The sequence below is a fragment of the Pleurodeles waltl genome, chromosome 3_1 (assembly GCF_031143425.1).
Source record: "Pleurodeles waltl isolate 20211129_DDA chromosome 3_1, aPleWal1.hap1.20221129, whole genome shotgun sequence".
Classification (NCBI taxonomy): Eukaryota; Metazoa; Chordata; class Amphibia; order Caudata; family Salamandridae; genus Pleurodeles; species Pleurodeles waltl.
The window spans coordinates 1,967,803,719-1,967,818,172 of NC_090440.1; the positions used below are offsets into that span (position 1 = coordinate 1,967,803,719).

Consider the following 14,454-nt stretch of genomic DNA (forward strand, 5'->3'; position numbering starts at 1 on the left):
GGGCGCAAAGAGTATGTTCTTCCTTTTTACCCTCCTACCTTTATTTGCTTGGTGCATGAAGATGCAAGGTTAATCAACATGTTATTTTCACATTTGAGCTAATTACTTTGTGAATGTAAATAACAATAAAAGATACTTTTAGACTGGGAAAACATGCCTTCCTTTCTCCCTATTTCACTTCCTATATATATATATATATATATATATATATATATATAGATATACATATCTCTCTCTCTCTCTCTCTCTCTCTCTATATATATATATATATATATATATATGATTGTGTATATTTATCGGAGCCTGCAGTTCGTAAACAACGAGCGATTTGTATAGGGTTGATTGAAAGTCCCCCAAAGCTGTCCCTGTCCCCCCCAGAAATTTATTGTCTCCTACACCCCTGCTGCACATTGGCTGGCGGCTTAAATGAACATGAAAAGCATTCATTTTAGAGGTCTGAATGAAGCTAGAGGAAGCAACCACTGGTTTTCTGGCAGTCACAAAGTCACCTACAATGACAAGGAATAACTAACTTGTCTGGTAATAAACCCAGTGCTTAATTTGAGCTGGTGGTTGCCGGTGACGGCACCACACTGATTTTTGGGGACTGGCACTTTTTTCCCATAATTTATTTACTGAGCACAAGAGAGGGAAATTACACACAATGGAAAGATGGAGTTAATTCGAGAACAATGGCAAAACCGTAAAAAATCAATGAATCAGGATTTGTAAAGCGTGAAGATATCAAAGGCTGGACAAGCAGAAACCTACAGGAAGTGACGTAACGAAACTTGCGAAGCCCCTCTGCAAAGTACATAGAGGGGCTCCCCTCCGATCTCACCCAGGTGCTCTCAGGCCACGGTACAGTGCCGAGCCCCTCCCCATTCCACTCCTCCCCCTCTCCCCCCCCTCCGGGAGCTCGGGCTGCGTGGGCCTTTGTTATGCCACGGCCTGCAAGAGTGAGATAAAGGGAAAATGAGTGTAAGTGGATTAAAGAGGTATTAGAGGGTTCTAAAACTACCCGCACAGGTATTTCCCGCACCAAAGTTTAATTGCACTGGCTGAGGATTTCGGAGTAGAGTTTCAGGCACCCGTACTCTTTCTTCCACAAATTAAGCACTGATTAAACCACTGCATGTGAAGCAGTTGGCCTGGAGACTTGAACGCCTTTTGCAGCAAGTTGCACTTTCCGGGTGGTTGTAAAGGCATGGTTTTGTTCATAGTAGGCAGCTTCGTTGATAAAAATAGGGTACACTGTGCAATCTCCCTCGTAAGGAATTGTCTCTCCATCAAAAGTCGCAAACACCGGGTCCCCTGGATTCAGCTGTTGCCAGTCTTGATCCTGAAGTAAAACATAAAGCACAGTTCTTTAAAATTGTAATTATGCATATCAAAGAAACAAGTAGTGCAAAGGTAAGATACCTTGACTTTCCCACATACCCCTCTCCACAGATCCTGCTATGCATGCTTCACACTAGTTCCAATTTTGGTAGAGCTATGCGCTCAACTAATTTTGCAACATACCACAACTGATAATTGAAATCCTTTTAGTCATTGGCAGGAAATGATTACTGTGTAAAATGACATTTATTTTCATTAAAAAATTGCCTTTTGGTAAGACAGGTAAACATTTGTAAACACGGCTATTAGTGAACAAATCAGGAGATACTTGACAGTGAACTCTCGTTTCCATTTTTCAGTCACAAAACCTAGACCCCATTGCCCCCAATTTTAAGGATCAATTGAGAGCTGTTTGTGTATCTGAGATGCAAATCTGGATGCAGCAGGACATATATAAGATGTTCACAAGCAACCAGAATTGACCAAGATTTGCTCAAATGAATCTCGATTGTCCATGGACCACTTGTGTGAATCTGGTATAAAGGAAAAGGCAGTCTGAGATGCCCCTTTCTGGAGCAAGAGTAACAGCTGGGTTGTACTATTTCGAAATTTCAGGCTGGACAGTCAAGAGAGCTGTGGGCATCAGCACTCAAAGATTCCCAAAGCGGTAAACTTTAACTGTCCCAAGTGGGAAATAGCACTGGGAAATGTAGAGAACTGTCAGGTTACTGCATGCATACCCTGGACCGTAGGCAAATGGTGGATGATTCACAGAGCTTGAACATTCACTCAGTGACGAGGGTACTGTGTGGCTGAAGCTTCATCTATAACTTTAGTACATCTACCACTAAACTGAATGTAGACCCTTCCCTCTTTGCACATGAAGAAATGCTAACACTGCCCCAAAACTGCTCTGGAGGATGAGGAGGAAAGACTACACAAAGTCAACATTGAGCAAAGAGATGCGAAGACCACACAAAGCTCACACTGTACACAGGGCTATGAGCAAGGAGTTCCTAAAGCCCAAACTTTACAATGGCTTGACTGGATTTCCAAAAGCTCATCCTGTAAACACACTCTACACAGACGTGAAGACTACCCCAGGCCCACATCACTGTACAGACGGGTGCAGCCAGTACCAGAAGCTCAAAAGGGGATTATTTATTGTAATTTGAGCAGCTTCAACATTTCGATCCGAAATTTTGTACAGCAGTAACAATAATAGATGCGTACAATAATAACTAGAAGGTTAACAATAATCCAACGAGCACAGTTAAAAAACTGGTTTTAAAATATTTGAAAGGGGTGCTATGCCTACCCAAAACCCACTCTGTACAAAGGGGTAGCCATGTTTTATTGTCTAGTGGGCCAGTGTTTACTGCTGATTTTTCTGACATTATCAAAAACGTTGCTTGCAGCAATCATAAATGTACGCTGTTTCCCATACCTTGCAAAAGACCTATACGGTATGTCTTTACAGGCTCAAAACTGCCCGATTTGCAAATGTAGGCCACTGTTTTTTAGTTAACCGATTAGGTAATGGGCGTGTTTTTAGTTTAGTATCAAATCCTATTTTCTATAGCAGTGGACCCTGTGTACAGTGATAATCAATACTGAACAGTGTTCACACAGCATGTGCTTTAGTGTCCTACTGCTCCTCTTTTCATCCATTGCTAACTTTTGACATAGACCAGTGTACAAGAAGGTTGGGAAACTTCCCAAAGCCCAGAATGTGCAGGGAGGCTGAGCACTGCCTAAAGCCCTCACAGAGTGAGAGGGTTAGAAGAGTGCCAAAAGCCCTCAGTGTGCAAGGAAAGTGGAAGACTACTCAACATGACTGCTCAAGTCAAGGCAGTGTACACCTCCTGCTTCCACATCCTATGCATGCTATGAAAAATCTTCAAGTGGTTGCTTCTGAACGCCAGAAGGACCGTCACACAAGCACTCATCACCAGCAGGCTGGACTACTGCAATACTCTCTATGCCGGAATCCCCAAACAACTTCTTCACTGACTCTAGACCATCCAGAACACTGCTGCAAGACTCATACTCAACCTTCTATGCTGTACCCACATCAGACCATACCTCAAGAAGCTTCATAGGTTCCCCATTCTCAAGCACAACCTTGAACAAACTTCTCATGCACACATTCAAAGCCCTACACAAAACGGGACCAGAATACTTGGAGCCTCATACACCTTCAACAACGCACCAGACATCTATGTTGTGCCTCACTCACACATATTCTCTGCATCTGCAAAAGCAAAACTGGTGGTCGCTCATTCTCCACATTGCACCCAAGACATAGAACAACCTCCCTCAACACATCAGAGCCTCCTCCTCAATTCCTGAGTTTTACAAGAAGCTGAAGACCTGGCTCTTCCAGTAAGCACCTTGGGCACCTCACACCTATACACCTGCCCAAGTGCCTGGATACCCTCTCAGGAAATTAGTGCAGTATACAAAGCAATTTAACATAAGAGAAGGCCAGAATGTGCAAGAAGGGTGGAAGACTGAACAAAGTTGACAGTCTGCGTGTAAGGTAAAGGCTGCTTAAAGGCCAGTCTGCAGAGAAGGTTGAAGTGTGTCTAAAGCCCACAGTGCACAAGAGGGATGTGCTGTGCAAGGACAGTGCAAGACTGCCCAAAAGCCACAGTGTACAAGGCGGATGGAAGACTACTCTAAGTACATAGTGCGCAGGATAGTTGGAATTCTACCAAAACCCTAGAGTGTCTGAAAAGAGTTCATTAAAAACTTCAACAAAATCATGAAGAAATATTTTGAGGAAAACAAGGTAAAGAAAATGTTTTTTTACATAATTAATTATACCTAGAATACATTTCTTATTTCAAATCTATTTTATGATATTCTGTGGCGATATTACTGTTCAAAGACACTTGTAGTTATGTATCTACTTCAAGGAAATATGTGATCAGAGTAAGGAAAGTGATTAACTGACTGGGAAGACTCACCTCAGCTTAGAGATATGAGCAGTATACAATGGATGAGCCATGGAAGCATAAAGGACCTGATTTAGATCTTGGTGAGCGGCAGAGGACCCACAAATACCGTTAAGTCAACGGTGTTTAAGCTGCCATATTTAGATCTATTGCGACTGAGCTGAAGACCGCCGCAATCGAGTGCTCTTCCTAGCCATCAGTCTGGTGGGTTCCTGCTGACTCTATTTACATGTTACAGTTCTGCATTCAGTGTACTGGCAGCAGATTTCTGACAGAGGGAGACCATCACTGGACCCAATGGACATCAGATAATGGCACTGGCCATGGAATAGAAGTAAGTTGCACACACACACTGTACCTTAGCCATATGTGTCCCCCTGCACTACACAGTACACAACACACTACATACACACTGATATCCATTGATATTCCACTACAACACATGAACATGCAAGAAACACACATTGCCATACATCCATGACACAACACACACACATTGTTGACTCTGCACCCACACGCCACACAACCACAATAATCTACACAACTACACACTCATCTAAACAAACACACTCACACACAAGCACAACTACACACATCACAACAACCACACAACAACAACACTCACCTGAATGAACACACAGCAACACAACATACACATCAACATCGAACTCACATGCAAGTGGCACACATACAGACACAACCACATAACCCACTCCAGCTCCCTCCTCCTCAACTAGCCAAATGCATCGCACACACATACACGTGCTGGCTCACACACACAGTTGGTAGCACATCACCACATGTACAGTTCTCCTTGCAATGTGCACACATGGACATAGTCAACGGGTGTGAACCTAAACTCATTGTGGTGCCAGCATTCATTTGGCAATGAATACAGACATCACAATGACAGTTGTGTATGCGTGCAATGTGTGTCATGTACCAATGTGTGCCCGTCCATGTCACACACAAAGGTGTTTCCTACATATGCATGTCACAATAATTCAAAAAATTACTGTGACATGTACATTACTGCAGTCGTCTCATGCCCATATGTGGTGACCACACAACATACACAGCCATGTGGGTTACCTACCTTTCAGTCCGGCAACGGGGGGGGGTCAGGAGGTTGTGTCTTCTCCATGGTCCAGTGGCAGCAATGACAGAAGGAGTTGTCCAGTCATTTCCAGTCGAAAACGGAAGGGAAATGTGGAAAAGGGTACGTTTTTACCTCATTTTCCCCCAATCTGCCAACTCAAGTGTGGTGGTCGTACCACCACAGTTGGCTTGGCGGTAAGGCACATCCATATCTGCTTGGTGGTAAAGGTGGCTGGAGTCCCGTCATCAGCCCCAATTCTCAAGGCCGTCGTCAAGGTGGCTGGAAATTTTTGGTGGAGTCGAAGGAACTCAGAAGCTCTTTTGCCTATGGTCCGCTAACATCTAAATTGGGCGGGCAGGCCGCCAAGACGGTGGACTAGTTTTCCGCTGGAAAACAGGCAGTGAGACCGTTACCACCAACATCTAAATCAGGCCCTAAATGTCCTTTTAGCAATATCAAAACTGAGACAAATCACTATTTTATGTTTTTGATACCAGACTACAAGGAATGGGCTAGGAGATGTTATGTCAATGCTCCGTGGTCAAGGATGCAATATATGGGGAACAATGCAGAATTCTATTAATTCCCAGAAGTGTGGTTTGTGGGTGGAAGATTCAAAGCTGGGTTTTATGGTCCTGTGAGCTGTGGGGCCCAAACAACATCCCACACTCTTGGCCTTTTAAGCTAACCCATTTGGCATTGCCAAACTGCCCAAAATGCCGATCCAACACTGAGTGGCCTCCAGGTTTCTGTGAGAGACAGTGTAGTTTGTGTCTCCTGTAATGATCAGAGGTTTGTTGCGGCAGGCAGAGCTTAAGTGCATGCAAGGGGGTTGGGTGGGGTGGGTGCAGGGTTTTCCTGTGACTGCAGAATTACTCATGTGGCCCAGGCCTGGCACTCAGGCTTATAGTCACAATGCACCAGTGCACAGCAAAATGCATTTGGGTGAGATGTTTGTAATGGCTGGCAAAGTGAATTGCATGTCCTGTCTTGGCAGGCAGCATGGTTGTGGCAGATGGTGTGCCGGGGAATGGCAGATTATCAGAGAGTAGTAGGTAGTCAATCGCCATGCTGCTGGGCATAGCTGGACTTGATGCCACTTTACATGGCCCTCATTAGTTCAGCCATCCACTTGTTATTCTGACTGTTGATGTCCCACAGCACCAGCATGACCTGAAGGCGGGCCAGTCGAAGAGCTGGCAAAGGATTATTCTGGCATCCTACACCAGGCACAGAATGCCTGCCAGCTCTTTACCCAGGGCCACAGCTGATAGTGGCCTGCTACCTGCACAAAAACCCTGAGCCAGTCAGAGTGACCAGCAGCAGTTACAGCAGGGGGCTCACCCAATAAGGTGGAGAGGGGCAGATCGCCTTTGATTACAACAAACAACATGCTCGAGACAGCCATGTGTATCTCACAGCCACCTGACGGTCAATCATCCTGACTCATAACAAATTCCATTAGAATATGATGGATGGGTTATAGTTTGCCTTCATAACAAGCAGTGCCAGGATATGCCAAGCTACCCAAATGCTAAGGAAGACTAGTACAACCCAGACAACGGTGTGTATATATAAAACATCTGAATGCCTTCACTGCATCTGCTGACAAGCCATGCCATACCAAGTGACAGAAGTCATGGATCACACAGTTGACACCAAGGCCCTGTTTCATTACACCCAGGAATGGGTCCCAACCATAGAAGGAAATATTGGGTAACCACTCAGACTCATACTGGCTGAGCTACACTGCCTTAACCTTCCCCACTATGGCTATCATGGTCTTATCCCACCTCACAAAAATTGACATTGTGGATTGATTCCACACAATTAAAGTGAATTTGTTGCCAGAGATCAATGAAGAAGGTACAGGGGGCCTGGTCATTGCATGTCAACATCTCTCAGTGCAATTAGGGGAACTCAACAAAGATGTTAGTGCTGTCGGTGAGAACGTCAATGACGTGAACAATCAGACTGAGGTTGAACACCCAGTTTGAAGATATTTTCAAAGTTAAAGTGGAAGTTGCAATATGATGACCACTAAAACCTGTTGCAATTTGCAAATATTAATGTACATGAAATGCAGCAATATGGTGACCTCTAAAACCTATTGCAATTTGTATATACAGGGAGTGCAGAATTATTAGGCAAATGAGTATTTTGACCACATCATCCTCTTTATGCATGTTGTCTTACTCCAAGCTGTATAGGCTCGAAAGCCTACTACCAATTAAGCATATTAGGTGATGTGCATCTCTGTAATGAGAAGGGGTGTGGTCTAATGACATCAACACCCTATATCAGGTGTGCATAATTATTAGGCAACTTCCTTTCCTTTGGCAAAATGGGTCAAAAGAAGGACTTGACAGGCTCAGAAAAGTCAAAAATAGTGAGATATCTTGCAGAGGGATGCAGCACTCTTAAAATTGCAAAGCTTCTGAAGCGTGATCATCGAACAATCAAGCGTTTCATTCAAAATAGTCAACAGGGTCGCAAGAAGCGTGTGGAAAAACCAAGGCGCAAAATAACTGCCCATGAACTGAGAAAAGTCAAGCGTGCAGCTGCCACAATGCCACTTGCCACCAGTTTGGCCATATTTCAGAGCTGCAACATCACTGGAGTGCCCAAAAGCACAAGGTGTGCAATACTCAGAGACATGGCCAAGGTAAGAAAGGCTGAAAGACGACCACCACTGAACAAGACACACAAGCTGAAACGTCAAGACTGGGCCAAGAAATATCTCAAGACTGATTTTTCTAAGGTTTTATGGACTGATGAAATGAGAGTGAGTCTTGATGGGCCAGATGGATGGGCCCGTGGCTGGATTGGTAAAGGGCAGAGAGCTCCAGTCCGACTCAGACGCCAGCAAGGTGGAGGTGGAGTACTGGTTTGGGCTGGTATCATCAAAGATGAGCTTGTGGGGCCTTTTTTGGGTTGAGGATGGAGTCAAGCTCAACTCCCAGTCCTACTGCCAGTTCCTGGAAGACACCTTCTTCAAGCAGTGGTACAGGAAGAAGTCTGCATCCTTCAAGAAAAACATGATTTTCATGCAGGACAATGCTCCATCACACGCGTCCAAGTACTCCACAGCGTGGCTGGCAAGAAAGGGTATAAAAGAAGGAAATCTAATGACATGGCCTCCTTGTTCACCTGATCTGAACCCCATTGAGAACCTGTGGTCCATCATCAAATGTGAGATTTACAAGGAGGGAAAACAGTACACCTCTCTGAACAGTGTCTGGGAGGCTGTGGTTGCTGCTGCACGCAATGTTGATGGTGAACAGATCAAAACACTGACAGAATCCATGGATGGCAGGCTTTTGAGTGTCCTTGCAAAGAAAGGTGGCTATATTGGTCACTGATTTGTTTTTGTTTTGTTTTTGAATGTCAGAAATGTATATTTGTGAATGTTGAGATGTTATATTGGTTTCACTGGTAATAATAAATAATTGAAATGGGTATATATTTTTTTTTGTTAAGTTGCCTAATAATTATGCACAGTAATAGTCACCTGCACACACAGATATCCCCCTAACATAGCTAAAACTAAAAACAAACTAAAAACTACTTCCAAAAATATTCAGCTTTGATATTAATGAGTTTTTTGGGTTCATTGAGAACATGGTTGTTGTTCAATAATAAAATTAATCCTCAAAAATACAACTTGCCTAATAATTCTGCACTCCCTGTATATCCACGTTGGAGACCTGGAAGAAAAGTTGAAGATATTGATACTTATCAGAGATGTTTGCTTTAGTCCTATGCTTGAGTTAAGCAGTACACCATTAATCCAGTGACACATTAGCAAAGCACTGATACATTTTGGGTAGTTAAAAAGAAGGTCTTACTGGAAAGAGAAAAACATAAAGAAGCGGATAATCATGGCTCCATGATGTATTTCCAGCTACACTCAAACATGAAATGAAACTAGTTGCTTAGTTGCTGAATACAAACTACAACACAAATACAATTGGATACCGCTGAATCTATCCCTCGATGTCTCTGTTACATAGAACAACAAATCCCTGCATGCAATGAAAAAGATGCAGGTAATCTAATTTTCATGCTGGGACTGGATGGGAATAATGAACTGGCTGCCTTGTCAGGACAATCACATCAGGAAGCCATAAGCTAACTAACCCATGGGCCCACAAGAAGTCCTGCCATGACACCAGCTTGGAGAATGTCAGTGCAAGCGGTAAGAAAAGAAAGGCAATCGAGGTTGGAGAGTGAGTGATCATCGAAATTACACTTTATCTATTGGAGTTTCAAAATCGAGACTCTTCCCCAAATGTTAATGTCTGAATTTGACAGTGGTCCGATTTTATTTTATTAGTAGTGGTGTAGTCACAAGCTGGAATCATTCTGGTTTAATGAGGAATAGATGGTGCAAATGGGATTCAGAAAGGTAGAGCTGATGATTACCTGGGGATCATTGTGGTAAGTGAAGACATCTTGTAAATAGCTGAAGCGTCCTAGTGACCGTCATCAAACAGCACCTGGAAGTAATGCTGTATCTTTACAAACGAGTCTGCAACCTAAATTATAGCAGGGCTTTCTAAGATAAACATCAGTACATTCGACCATAACCATACGAAGTATTCGGAATGTACCAGACAAACTGGGAAGTACTATACAAGAGTTCAACACTACACTTATGCACATACATTGGTACTGATGAGGGTATATTTGCCAGGAATATACTAAGGACCTGTGATAATAGACCTAATTGACCTTTGGTTCCACATTCCACATATTGTTTTGTTGTTTGGTTCAATTAGTGAGGGTGGGTGAGTTTGATAGGCTTTCTCAACTGGGTTTGGATGGGTAGTCAGAAGTATCCAAGCGGAACAAATTATAACAGGCAACAAATATATTCATCCACGTTATCTTGAGTGTCAGCTAAAGTGTTTATATGTTTTGTAGCCTTTTGGAGTATATTTTATTTATTGCATTATTTGGGTGCCATGGCAATGGTTGCATCCGCTAACGTGAAAGATCTGCTCTCCATTAATATGAGGCAAATACGGTGATATCTGGTGGCACACATGCATATATACTATGCCTACATACAATATATATAGATGTGAAGGATGCATAGAAACATAAGAGCAGAACATTGCAAGGAAAGCCCATTTGTGTCCAATGCTAGAAAGGAAGAGAGTAACAGAAAATACATAACAGCAACAGGCACCATGGGGGGATACTGCATTAGCCAACATGACATTTGAATCTCAAAGTAAACATATTCACAAATTTTCTGATCAATAATTTTCAACCTAACCTGGATTTCGTGCACCCTTATGTCAGGAAAGAAATGGAACTTTATGAGATTGTGGTAAATACAGTCCGTTATCCAGGGTTTGAACCATCACATGGAGAGGTCAGGCATTGAAATTATTGAACAGTAGGCATTAAAACTACTGAGAAAGACTGGATCCTTGCTTCAGGATCAGAATGGTACTTTGGGGGCAATGAGACTAGGTACCTTAGACCAATGAGAGCAAAAGCAGTATGAAGAACTCTCACAACCACGGGGTAGGTGCCTGGCATAATTCCCCAGTTGTTTTGGCTTATTCCACTTCCAGACCAGTTTGTCACCTGGCTGTGTGTCCCCACACTTCATTATTTTCATCCCTTCTTATCTCCTGATATCATGGACCAACCTTGATATTATCCTCTATGGTTCACTCTGCTTCCTTCTCATCCAGAATTCTACTTCTACATCCTTATCTGCTTAGTGATTGCTATCAAAGATCTGCTGTCAGTGCACTGCGTTGTTTCACCTCAGCAGCACTGCTTTGCTCAACTTGGCATCTTCGGCTCTGGACCTTTATCCCGGTGAACGCAGGGCTAGCCACAACATTATCAAGCCGATCCGGAGGTAAGCAGATAACATTATGGCCGTCATTATGACATTGGTGGTAAATTCCACTTACCGCCACGCTGACGGCCGCAAACTTACCGCGACCGTGGCGGATATCCGTTCACCATATTATGACACACACACCAATATGTGAGTATTCAGCCACATACACAAATCCGCCACACCAAATGTCAGTGATTAACTGGCAGTATCAAAACCCACACCGTTACGCCAACAGAACTACCCCCACCACATTATGACCCACGAATCACCACGGCGGACATTCAACAGCAGTAAATCATTGGAAGTACATACCGCTGCGCTCACAATGGACACCCATATACAAAACAATACCACATTGGAAAATTCAAACAACACACACCTGACACCCATACACACACACACACACACCACTACAAAAAACACACACCCACATTACCCACAACCCATTACAAACAACAATTACTGGCAGGAGATTGACACCAAGACCACTGACACAACTAGAGCCACACACTATTCACACCTATACACCACTCACGCACTACACATCACACATGCCAACACATTACCCAACACACCCTCACTAACACACATCATAGAACACCCATGCACCACAAAGACACCCTCGTTTCACCGAGGAGGAGCTAAGGGTCATGGAGGAAATTGTCAGGGTAGAGCCACAGCTATTTGGAGCACAGGTGCAGCAGATATCTATAGCTAGGAAGATGGAGCTATGGCGGAGAATTGTGGACAGGGTCAATGCCGTGGGACAGCACCCAAGAACTAAGGATTACATCAGGAAGAGGTGGAATGACCTACGGGGGAAGGTACGTTCCATTGCAGCAAGACACCAGCTCACGATCCAGAGGACTGGCGGTGGACCACCACCTCTTCCCCCACAACTCACATCATGGGAGGAGCAAGACTTGGCAATACTGGATCCTGAGGGCCTGGCCGGAGTCAGAAGAGGACTGGACTCTGGTAAGTCAACTCTCTACTATTATCACCACCCTACCTGCATGCCATCACATACCCTCACCCTCACTCCCATCACTCCACCACTTCCCCCACACCCCACCATCACATCTCACTCATCCCAATGCCAAGCCCTTCATGCTGTACCAATGCATGGACACCACTCACAGCCCTGCATGGGCACTCATCACTAAAGCATGCACACTCTAGAGAATTAACTATCCAACCATACACTAACATACACAAGTGAAAGCTGCCAGGGCAAATCCAACCAAAGAGAGGAAGCCACGGATGTACAATATGTAGACACAGAAACTATAAAACATCATTTACATCCCCACAGGTACCAGAGCCAATGTCAGAGGAGAGGAGGGGCCAGCAATATCTAGTCCCCCAACTGAAGAGGCCCACAGTGATGACACCAACCCTGGTCTTCAGGATCTGGATGACCTACCTAGCCCATCAGGGACCACTGGACAGCCGGTTACCCAGGCCCAGTCACACACCAGCACAGAGCCTCCTCCATCAGAAAACACCACCGCAGCACCCACCCAGTGCACCCATACCTCTGTCCCCAGGACACATCAATCAGCAGTGTGTCGACCTCTACTGGGACCCCATGCTACACCTCGCCCCCAAGACAATCAGGGACCTAGAGTCAGTGGGGACTTGGGGTCAGTGGGCACACGGTTCAGGGGACAGAGACACAGGCCAACAGGGAAACTGGGAGGACTGCTGGTTACAAAGCGAGGACAGGCCCAGGGAACCGACTCTCCAGGAAGCACTTGCAGAGATCTTGGGAGCTTATCAACATTCCCAGGACTCGATGGGCCAGATCCTGGACAACGTGCAGGATAACAGGCGGCTGCAGGAGGGACAGTACAAGGGGACCAGGGATGACCTGCAGGCCATCAACAACACCCTGATCTCCATTGAAGGGGTGCTGGCAGACATGGCCAACATTATGAGGGAGGCAGTCTCACACCTGCGGGCCCCTGCCACTAGCCAGACATCTGAACAGCCTTCCACTTCCGCTGCCACTAGTGGCCAGGAGGCCCCGCCACAGGACTCACAGGCCACCAGCACCCCTCCCCCTGCAGAAGGTTAACCACCCTGAAAACGTTCCCTGCGATCCAGACAGAAGCCAGAGACACTTGCCAAGACCCCTGTCAGGAAATGAGAGTATGTGATGTATATCAAATATGTGTAACAGGTACAAAAATTGCTAATCAACTGCATAGAGAATGAGCATAGATTAATGACCTGTAGCTGGCTGTAGCGATCACAACAGGAGTCTATGTCAGGTCACCAAGATCTGCAAAAGGAATTGCCAGAGGGAACAGTAAGTTGACATAGAAGTTGAAAATATCACTATGCCATTGCCACACAAATTAAAACAAATGTAATTGAAATGTGAAGTAACACTGTTCTAATTGTGTGTCATTGGAAGTATTGTCGGATCACATTGTTCTGTTGTCCTCATCCTCATCCTCTGCCTCCTCATCCTCACTGTCCACAGGATCTACTGCTGCCACACAAGCATCTCCAGCCTCCTTCTCCTGCAGGAATGGGACATGGGGTCTGAGGGCCAGGATATGCAACCTGTAGCATGCCACCACTATCTGGCAGACCTTCTTTGTGAGTAGCACAGGGATTCACCTATTAGATGGAGGCACCGGCACCTGGCCTTCAGGAGGTCAAAGGTCCTTTCAATTGTCCTCCTGGTTTGCTCATGTGCCTCATTATAACATTTTTCTACCCTGGCATTCCTCGCAGGGGTCAGAAGCCATGATAGGTTAGGGTAACCAGAGTCACCTGCAAATATTGAGGGCCAATATTTAGCCACACACTATCATATATGGCCCACACCATACACCGACATATACTGGGTGGGAACCAGGGCTCACCTATTAGCCACACCCTGTGCCTCTGTAGTTGGCCCATCACATTTGGGATGCTGCTATTCCTTAGGACAAAGGCATCATGCACCGACCCAAGATACTTAGCATTGACGTGGGGGATGTACTGGTCCTCCAAGCACACCATCTGCACTTTCATAGAGTGGAAACTCTTACGATTCCTGAACACTTGTTCATTCTGGCGGGGGGGGACAAATGCAATATGTGTTCCATCAATCGCCCCAATTATGTTGGGGATATGTCCCATTGCATAAAACTCAGCCTTCACTGTGGCCAAATCTGCAACCTCGGGGA

The 14,454-nt window shown here is 44.9% G+C and overlaps 1 protein-coding gene across 4 annotated transcripts in view; it reads right to left on the reverse strand.

Moving 5' to 3' along the window:
- Window positions 1-613: 613 nt before the first annotated feature.
- Window positions 614-14,454, reverse strand: part of ASPA (aspartoacylase) — a 233,940-nt gene continuing 220,099 nt past the window's right edge. For 2 of the 4 annotated variants that reach the window (XM_069226348.1, XM_069226347.1), the window contains exon 6: window positions 614-1,342. In XM_069226348.1, the coding sequence (XP_069082449.1) occupies window positions 1,124-1,342 (219 nt within the window). In that variant the 3' untranslated portion in view covers window positions 614-1,123. Of the gene's footprint in view, window positions 1,343-9,068; window positions 9,108-14,454 lie in introns of all 4 variants that reach the window. The other 2 variants (XM_069226349.1, XM_069226351.1) reach the window with 2 other exon arrangements.